This window comes from Lycorma delicatula, chromosome 5 (genome assembly GCF_047948215.1).
Source record: "Lycorma delicatula isolate Av1 chromosome 5, ASM4794821v1, whole genome shotgun sequence".
Classification (NCBI taxonomy): domain Eukaryota; kingdom Metazoa; phylum Arthropoda; class Insecta; order Hemiptera; family Fulgoridae; genus Lycorma; species Lycorma delicatula.
The window spans coordinates 1,973,347-1,984,092 of record NC_134459.1 but is presented as its reverse complement, the minus strand read 5'-3'; the positions used below and the strand labels follow the sequence as shown (position 1 = coordinate 1,984,092).

The window sequence follows — 10,746 nt, the reverse complement described above, 5'->3', positions numbered from 1 at the left end:
TCCAGATAAAGCTTTAAATGTAACAAAGTTTTGATGAAACTATATTATTATTATATAAATAATAAGTTATTATTTATAACTTATCAAGTAATAAATAAACTAATTAAACTATTATTAGTTAATTGCAAGAATTATAGAACACTAAATGAAACTGTTATAAATGCATACCATATCTTGTACTCCACTTTGGAAATTTTGTATACTGGTAGTCTCATATAGTAATAAAATTATAGAAATAAAAGTTCATTAAGCCTTAAACCTTTGTGGATGTTAATGTCTTTTTACAAAAAGGTTGTACCTGTTCAGATCGATTCATGTTCAAGGATACGAAGTCTGTCTTCCAACTCTTGCATCTCATTTTAGATCTGTAATCACATAACCTGTTTTCAATATCCTTATTAATCATGCTACTAAAACAATGTAGTTTATAACAGCCTTGGTTTTTTCCTTAAGACTTAAAGCTTTAAAAGCGTGTGAATTTATACACTGCAACGGTATTTTCATATTTGAATAAAAATAAACCTTTTATCATCCGTGATTGTAAAGCCAAAATCCTTGTTTACTAGATATAAAATCAGTTGTTTCTACATTTATATTTGCATAAAAAATAAAATCTATTATGATGTACTAATTCTGAGCAAATGACCGATATTGTTCAAATAAATTAAACTCTTAAATATAAGTAACTGGAATATACGGTATGAATTGATTATCTTAAATTGAATACGCGAGTGATTTTATTTTCAAAGATTTAATCTCTAACTTAGAGAGGTAACTAACATATCACTAGTAAAAATTTTTAAAGATGTTTTGTTTACAAGTAAACTTGAAATTTTTCTTGTATTAAATAGGAACATACAGCCCAAAAAATATTTGTAGGAAACAGGACGGTGAAATTATTCAGAATTATAAAAAAGAAAAAAATTGAGAAATATCCCGCTTCATGACAGTAGAGTGAGATCTACATAAAATATATTGCCAATCTCCACGGTGGAGTTTAGCATTTCAGCCTTTCATCTTTCTGTTTAGCCTCCAGAACCGGCGTAAGCTATTACTTCAGCGGATGATATGTATGAATTTAAATAGTCTCAGGTCAACTGTTCCTGAGATTTGTGGTTAATTAAAGCCCAACCACCAAAGAACACCGATATCCACAATTTAGTATTCAAATCCAGAAGTCCTGGGTTCGAATCCTGGTCAAACGTGGGATTTTTCACATACTACAAAATTCACTTTCATTCATCTAGTAACTGTAAAAGGTTATAAGTCTATTGTCACTATGTAAATAAATAAATATGTATATTTGTTATATCACACAAGAGGTGGCGACCATAATTCCCTACTCCCATTAAGTTTTGATAAATAGGGTTGTACTATAAGGTAATTTTTAGATAAAATATTATTTCCATAATGAATGGTAGAATGTAAAAGAATAAAGAGGCGATATATTAAATAACCCATTTTCTAGCATAAATTATTCAATAAATAAAAAAGAAGAAAAAAAATGTATGTGGTATTATTTGGTAACCTGTTTACACCTCTTTCATAAATTTTGAGGTTGTTTATAAACTGCCTATATTTTGCAAAACACCCTAAATGTTTTGCATATTTAGGTTGCTATATTGCAAAATTTCTATGTTCATTACACCCTGTCTCATGAAACCGTGCCGCAGATGTAAATATGAATTCAGCATGCATGAGTAATATCTCTGTATTCAAGCTCCCATGTGTAAGTGCAATTGTTTTATGCATATAATTATGTTCTATAAGCTATCACTTGTCTGGTGCCGTGGCATACCGATGATAAACAATTAAAAATTCTGTTGAATCTTTGTTATTGATGTATAATAACGATAACATAATTTTTAATAATTCACACCGTTATTCAGTTCAGTGAAAGAAAGTATTTCAGTATATGTTATCTCGTTACTCTGTACAGTGTAATACAGTTTTATAATTCAATTTTATAAGTTTTACTTTCTTTAATTTTAATTTAGAGTGTTTTTGTGCCAACTGGGTTTTAACAGCGAGTGATTCTGTCGTGATATATAAACTGGGAAACCCTTACGTACCTCAGCAAAAAAAATAATCAGCAATGTATATATAATCTTAAAACAAGATAACCCTAAAACTGCAGTCAGAAACACAAATGAAATTTATGAACTTCATCAATGTACATAAATTACATTAATGTTCAGCTTTTTGAACTTGCTTCAGTCGGCAATTCTTTTTGGATACACACAATTATGAATTGAGATGAAATTACTTGGCTCAGTTCCCTGCCATCATTGGTTCTATTGAAGATGTCATCTTGTGAATAATCCATAATTCTTTTTGGATTTCAAAGAAAACAGCATCAGTATGTCTACCGTGTACTTTAAGAGATTTTCTAACCTGTAGTTTTTGGCCTTTGTATTTAGATTTTTATTGTTCATAGATGTGCACCATTCTTTTCTGCTTACGTCCTGTTAAATTTTGATAAACATTACTATTCTGATACCACACTGTAACCTTTAGAGATCTTATTCTCTAAATATTGAACACAACCTATTATATTACCTGAAAATTTGTCTAGATCAAAATATATTGTTCATCATAGTTATAAAGTAAGTTTTTTAAAACTCTTAAAAAAATTTCCACCCAAAAAACCATGCATGATATAACCAAATTAAAAAGAAAACTGAAGAATTAAAATAACTGAAATATATCCAAGTTTTATGTATTAATGCACAATATACAAAATTCTGACCCGCTTAGTACATATTATTATTACCATTTAAAAATTCAGAAAGTGTATGGTGAATATGTGAAGTTTGAATAATAAGAAACGAATCCATATTAAGTTTATGTGTTTTTTATTGATTGAAAAGAAACATTTTTGATTAGATAGATCTGGTAGCCTTGATTGTTCCAACCTGCATTCCAGTTTAATAGTACATCGAATAGTAACACGTTGAATATGAATAATACACATAATGTAATGAATGAGTAGTTGTAATACATTGAATATAATTAATACAAATAATAAATCGAATAGTTGTATACATTGAATATAACAGAACTAATACACATCATCCTGCCTCGTGTGTCTACAACCGAGTGTCCACCATAGAGGTGTGAACGGGTCTGGTGAGCCCTAGCGGCGAGAAATGGAACTACAACAATCAAGCTATCATTACAGTAATTTAAATTTGAACAAAATATAATATTAAAACTTAACATGACTGCCTGCCAAAATCGGTAGATTTTGAATGTAAACTACTGATGAATACATAAATAATTAAACTACAAAGAAAATTCATAATATAATGCAATACAAGTATGATACAATTTTAAACATAATATACCTTTGACAAATAATACAAATATCTATCATATGGATTTATTTAATAATAACTAAATATCAGGTAGTATCATATAACAGGTAATAAGATATACATAAGAAATAAGTATAACATAATGAATACATATAAAAGAACATTGAATAAAAACTATTAAGATTTTAATTAATTATCTGATAAAGGAAGCAGACACAATTTATTCATTGGTCTATGAAATACACCATTTGATGTACGAATGTCAACAACTCTTAACTAAATTATCAGAACCCATGAAAGCATGAGTAACAATTCCAGATTTCCAAAATAATGGAGAAGTATTGTCATCACAAACTAAAACTAAATTGCCCTCACAAAGATTTCTGTTAGGAAAACGCCATTTATTGCGTTGTTGCATATAATCTTTAGACCATCTTTTCCAAATAACTTGAATAAATTTCTGCAATAATTGCCACCTACCTAAACGATTTTCTGGAATTTCAGAAAAGTCTGGGTCAGGAAATGAAGTAAGAGGAGAACCGATTAAGAAATGGCCAGGAGTAAGCGGTTCAGGATCTTTAGGGTCATTAGAAATAGTGAGAATTGAGACATGCTTCGATTTGAGTTAAAATTGTATAAAATTCCTCGAAAGTAAGAATGGTTTGTCCAACGACACGGCAAAGATGAAATTTAACACTCTTGATCCCGCTTTCCCACAAGCCACCAAAGTGGGGCAAGGAAGAGGGAATAAATAACCATTTGAAATTTTGAGAATTTGAGAAAGATTGAATAGCTGAATTGAAGTCCTTTGATTCAAAAAATTTGAAACAACTCATAAAGAGTGTTCCTAGCACAAGGAAAGTTAGTAGCGTTATCTGAATACATTTGATTACAAATACTCCTGCGAGCAATAAATCGCCTTAAGGCAGCAATGAAGGATTCAGTTTTTAAATCTGAAACAAGTTCTAAATGAATAGCCTTACTAATTAAGCAAATAAAAAGCGCAATATAGGATTTTGAAAGAATTTTAGATTTCTGCCTGCCATGGCCAATCGTAATAGGGCCACCATAGTCAATAGCGTAACTAGAAAAGGCGAAGGAGTAATTCTAGAAGAGGGTAATTGACCAAGTTGCTGAGATTGCTTATCAGCATTAAAATGAAAACATTTTAGGCATTTCCTAACTACAGAACCAATAGCTATTTTTGCATTCACAATCCAAAATCTTTGACGAAGAGAACTGTGAGTTAATTGCAGTCCAGCATGTAAAAGAAGTAAATGTTTACTGTGGATGATTAACCTTGTTATGTTTGCATGAGAATGTAATATTAATTGATGTTTTTTATCGAAAGACAAATTAGAATGTTCCAGTCTTCCTCCTACACGAAGTAAACCTTTACCGTCTAAAAATGGATCTAGCAAACTGAGTTTACTTTGTTTCGAAATGAAACGTTGGTTTTGAAGATCATTAATTTCAGACTTAAAATATGCGATCTGAGATTGATAAATGAAAAATTCAAGAGTGAATTCTAATTCATTTGAAGACAATGCATCAAATTTTCTATCGTTAGTAGACTTATGTGTAATATTTTGAATGAATCTAAAACAATAAGTAAAAACACGAATTAGTTTAGACAGCGATGAGTATTTCTAAGTATAATCAGTAAAATTAGAGGTCAAAAGAGATACTGAACAGTTTGACGTTTTTCAACAAGGCATTGAGGATCAACATTTTTTTCAGTAGAATTAAAGTGATGATTAGTTGGCCAACAGGAAGAATCTTGCAAAAGCCAGCTTGGACCATGCCACCATAATACAAAATTAATTAATTTTTCCGGAAGACATCCCCGAGAGAGTATATCGACAGGATTCGAAGGTGATTCAGTATGATGCCACATCGCATTAGAAGTCAACTGTTGAATTTCTGAAACTCGATTGGCTACAAACACTTTCCATTTGGTTGATTGACCATGAATCCAATGGAGTGCAATCATGGAATCAGAATATAAATGAATTTCATTTATTCTTTCATTTAAGGCTAATGTAACTTGATTAAGTAAACATGATAAGAGCAAACAAGCACAGAGTTCAAGTCTTGGAAGAGTCATTTGCCTTAAAGGAGCAACTCGAGATTTGGAACACAATAAATTACATGAAACCTTATCATTACAGTGAGTAATTCTAACATATATACGACATCCGAAACCCTTAAGAGATGCATCTGCAAATCCATGGAGTTGGAAGGATTTGATGCTACTATCAATGCTTAACTTTACACATCTGTCAACATTTATAGAACTAACTAAACTTAATTGATTGTATAAAATTCGCCACTGTGATAATAAATTATCAGGTAAAGTATCATCCCAATTGCACTTGACTTGCCAAAGGCTTTGAATAAAAATATAATGGGTCCAATGAGACCTAATGGATCATAGATACCAGAAATAATTGATAAAATATGTCTTTTAGTGAATATTTTAACTTCCTTTTCATTGACTTCATAAGTTAATTTATCTAAGTAATTATTCCATAAAATACCTAAAGTACGTATGTTTTCAATTTTATTTAATGATATAGGTGTATTTAATAGTACAGTATCATCAGTTGAGGAAACAATATTTTGACAGTTGGAGAACCACTTATGAAGGGGAAAGCCATACTGTTTTAATAAGTTACATACATCAGTTTTTAATTGCTTAATTTCATGTACACTATCAGCTCCTGTAATAAGGTCATCAACATAAAAATCATTTAATATGGCTCTGCAGGCATTAGGAAATTGATTGTTATTATCATTGGCAATTTGAACTAAACAACGAGTAGCTAAAAATGAGGCACTAGTTGTACCATAAGTTACTGTTCTTAAGGAATAATGCTTTAAATCCTGTTCAGGGTTTTCACGCCACAGTATTCTTTGCAAATTACTGTCCCTTTGAGTAACTAGAATCTGTCTGTACATTTTTGTGATATCAGATGTGATAACATAATTATGAACAATAAATCTTAAAATTATTGAAAATAAGTCTTGTAGGACCATAGGTCCTATCATTAGTGATATTTTGTCTGTGATTGGGTATATTTATACTTTTGTGGTTTTACAACTAGTAAAAAATCTAAAAGAATGTTTTAAAACAATTCTATTCTGTTTTTACTTTGGAACACAGTGCTTGTAAGACCTCCTCTTCAAACTGCATTATAGTGATTGAAGATGAATTATGGAAATGGAATGTGTACTGCATTTCTGAAATACTGTAATGTTCTATATTGTAGATTCTGCTATAATGATTTCTTTGGTTGATACTGCATATTTAAAACTGTGATTCAGTTTAGAATAAGTGGTAATTACAAGATGGCTGAATCGTCTATTATTTTACCAAATTAGATTCACTTGTTTTGCATCAGTCTGTTGGTTCTACTGACTAGTGTAGATGATTTTTGACTGCATTAGTGCATTTTATTAATTTCCTGATAAAGATGCAAGTGGTGTGAGTACTTTCATTTATTAACTCTTGGGAACCTTCCTGGGAATTTTAGTCCTGTATTATGATATTTTCGTTATGTTGTGTTGGCAGAATGAACTTATCTACACTAGCTTCTCAGTACCTTTCCCTCTACCCTTTGTTAACATGTTAGACACATCAGAGAAAAAAAATCAGTTCTGTACTTCTATTAGAGCAGAGAGGTAATCCATTTCACTCTTCAAACCTAAGAAGCCTCTACACAGGTTCTCATGTAAGCATAATTTAATCTACTAGTCTATGATTGTTTCTTATTTGAATGCCCAATTTTATTGTTTTTTATGTTATGTATGATAATTTACAGATAATATTAATTTAGTAAAATAATTTTTCTGACTGCACATAAGTATGAATAACTTCTGTATATGTGACTTTACAATTCAGTGTTATCTAATTTTTTTTATATGATTACATTTTGTAATTTTGAAAATTAGGTAGTTGAAAATAAATTTTTGGTATATTTTAAATATTTAATAATAAATGTTTAAATAATTTTTTTGTATTTTAGGTCTTGCTTAAACGTGCCATAAGAAACAATTCTGCAACTTCATGAACTTTCAGATGAAGAAGCAGTGACTGCAAAAATTTTTTCTGATGGAGAAGGTGAAGAAATTAATGAATCTGATCACGAAAGTCACACAGAGTAAGAGGATGAATCTGGTGACGAAATGCCAGTAGGTAATTTAAGTTTAATTGTTGAAGAAAATGAAAGGAATTTCTTTTTAGGAAAGGATAATGAAACTTTATAGAGTAGTACAGATGTTTGTGCGGGAAATTCTCGTTTACAATCTAAAAAAATCAAAGTACTTCCTGCTCCAAAAGGCGTAGCAAAAAACCTATTGATGTATTTTTGTAAATAAGTATTGAAATAATTGATGATATTATTAAATATACTAATTTGTATATAGAAAGAGTAAAAGTTAAATATACTAGAGAACGAGACTGCCTAAAAACTTCCTGGTCCAAAATGTTTGCTTTATTTTTGTGGATTGAAAGATGCTAACAATACTAATGTCAAAGATCTTTGGACGAGTGATAGTACAGGATTTATGGCTTTAAGGCCATCCATGTCATCTAGACGATTTTTGCTCTTATTGAATTCTATGAGATTTGATGAGAGACTCGGCTTGAGAAGCAGAAGACAAAACAAGTTGGCACCTGTCAGATCATTGTTAGATAATTTTGGTAAAAACTGTAAATCCAATTACAATCACAGTGAATTTCTCACTGTTGACAAAAAATTACTCAGATTTAGAGGAAGAAGTGGCTTCATTCAATTCATGCTAAAGAAGCCCGCAAAATATGGGGTTAAACTGTATGTGTTAAGTGATGCCAATACATTTCACGTTTCAATTTGATGGCAATACGTTTTACGTTTCAATTATTGAGATTTATTGTGGAAAGCAATCTGCATGGCCATATGCTGTCTCAAACAAGCAGTATGATATTGTTCATTGGTTAATTGGCAAAGTAAAAGGAACAGATAGAAATTTAACAACTGATAATTGGTGCAGAAGCTTCGATCTTGCTTCATCATTACTGGAAAAAAAAATTAAATTAAGGAAATTCCAAATCATTTTTTTCCAAACAAGACAAGAGAAGTTGGATCTACAAACTTTGGTTATCAGAACAATATAATGATTTTATCACGTGTACCAAAGAAAAATAAAGCAGTTATAATGCTTTCTACGATTCATGATAGTGTTACTACTGATTCGAACACTGGGAAGCCACACGTGATCTTAGATTACAGAATGACCAAAGGTGGTGTTGATATAATGACTTATATGGAAGGCAAATACAATATTTTTCGTATTATAAGAAGATTGACAATTTGTTTGTTTTACTCAATAATGAATTTAGCGGGAATCAATGCTAATATTATTCTAAAAGCTAATCAGAAAAATGATCAACCAATTGCGAGAAGGGTATTTCTCAAGATCCTTTCTTTGCAATTAATGGAATCTAGATTTATTGAAAGAGCAGGTCTGAGAACACTTCCAAAAATATTAAATGCTTCTTGAAAAATATAAAGCCCCTATCCAAAATGAAGAGGATAACATCAATAAAAAAAAGAAGACAGTGCACAATGTGTAACAGTTCAGATAACAAAATGACAAGAAAATGTTTCAAATGTCAATTCATATATAAAAAACACTGCAAAGATAATATATTTTGTGAATTAGATGCCATGTATGAATCTGAGCGAAAATTGTTAGTCAAATTTGTTAATTTCTTTATTTGAAATTGCTAACTTATATTGTTTGTATGTGTACTTTTGGAATAACTGTTTAAAAGATTACCAGTTATTTCTTGAATGAGATGATTGTTATTAGGTTTCTAAAAATACATTTGTAAAATTATTTTCATATAATAAAAAAATAAAATCAACTATTTAATTAGAAAAAAACTGCCATAACAACGCTCTCAAAAGGCCCTGACGCAAGTGCTCATGTTACATTTCCTAACGAGAGTTCCAAAGGGTTAAAAACAAATATGGCATTTATAGTAATGATAAAGGTAACTAGAATTAAGTTTCTTTTTTTTAAGTTGTTAACATTTAACAATTAAATAAATTAAACATTTAACAAGTAAATAAATTGTTAAATACAAAATTAGCAATTTTTGGATTCTCAATCAGATTTCTATAAAATTTCATCACTTGCTCAGTAATTATGCCTTGCCATAATGGACTAAAACTACATCATTATCAATATTTTCGTAAGAAATTTCTTGAAAATTAATCAGATGTTTGGATCAGGGATTAAGCAGTATCATTTGCATACTTATAATGTATATCAACTATTAAATCTTAAAAGTTTTGCTACATTATACTTTGAAGGTACTTTCTTATGCATTATACTTTCTCAGACAATTTTTATCATATGATTGTTAAGTGGTTATTTGTTTTGAGGCAGTCTCTTGCAACACGTCCATCTCTTTTCTCCTCTATTCCTAGTTAAACTTTTAATACCTTCATAATTCGTAATTCCTTTTAGTTCATTTATAACTGTTACTCATTTCCCCTGCACCTTTTAGCACTGTTATAACTCGGCAAGTTAGCTTTTCTATTCTGATCAAGTTTCTGCTCTCATTACCCATTTTTAATCTGTCCATTTAATCTGTACATTTCACATGCCTACATCCTCTTTTCTTAAGTGGCCATGTGTTACATCCATAAACAGACACTATACACATAACACATTAAAATGATTCTTTGACTTAAGTCCATCTTATTATGCAACTATTAATCTCTTTTAAGTGCTTCCTTAGACATTTCTATTCTTGTTTTTTCATTTTCACTTTGCAAACTTTTGTTAATATGTTAGCTAAGTATTTGTACTTTTTTACGTCTTCAATTCTTCCTTTTTTCCCCAGGCATTCACTGGCTTATTCTTTCCTGTTTTCGTTTACTTTAGCTTTCCTAATATTCATTTCAATCCATTTAATCATAGTGCCTTCTAATTTTGAAATCATTTGTTGAGTATCTTAACAGATTATGTCTCCTAAAAACAATTAAATCGTCTGCAAATCTTACACATTTTATTTCACCTCATCCTTATTGTTACTCTTAAAAAACTTCCTGAACTTTAAAAAAAAAAAATTAAGCATAGAAGTAACAAGATAACACAGACTGATAATACTTTCTTTCACTGAACTGAATAATTGTGTGAAGCATTACAAATTATATCATTATTAGACATCAATAACAAAGAATCAACAAAATTTTGAATTGCTTACTATCAACATGCCATGGTGCTCGAAAGTGATAGCTTACAGTACATTATTATACAGAAAATGATAATTGTACTTCCACATGGACAGAATGAGCCTTAACTACTGAGCTGTAGCTTGTACATGCTGAATTCATATTTATATCTGCTGCATTATTTTGTGACACAGATTAAT

General features: G+C 30.1%; 1 protein-coding gene across 1 annotated transcript; it reads right to left on the bottom strand.

Moving 5' to 3' along the window:
• Positions 1–3,579: 3,579 nt before the first annotated feature.
• On the bottom strand, positions 3,580–6,278 carry LOC142324666 (uncharacterized). Its single transcript, XM_075365536.1, has 4 exons — positions 5,980–6,278; positions 5,006–5,740; positions 4,444–4,916; positions 3,580–3,893 (listed from the first exon to the last, which is right to left on the bottom strand). Exons 1-4 carry the CDS (start codon positions 6,276–6,278, stop codon positions 3,580–3,582), a joined length of 1,821 nt encoding a protein of 606 aa, XP_075221651.1.
• Between the last annotated feature and the right edge of the window lie 4,468 nt (positions 6,279–10,746).

What these genes read in the sequence shown, in the direction of transcription:
- LOC142324666 (XM_075365536.1), bottom strand. Translation starts at nt 6,278, where the DNA reads ATGTACAGACAGATTCTAGTTACTCAAAGGGACAGTAATTTGCAAAGA. An exon ending in GTATGTAACTTATTAAAACA is followed by an intron (nt 5,741 to 5,979) that starts GTATGGCTTTCC and finishes ATGATCCATTAG; the next exon opens with GTCTCATTGGACCCATTATA. An exon ending in GAAAAACGTCAAACTGTTCA is followed by an intron (nt 4,917 to 5,005) that starts GTATCTCTTTTG and finishes TTATTGTTTTAG; the next exon opens with ATTCATTCAAAATATTACAC.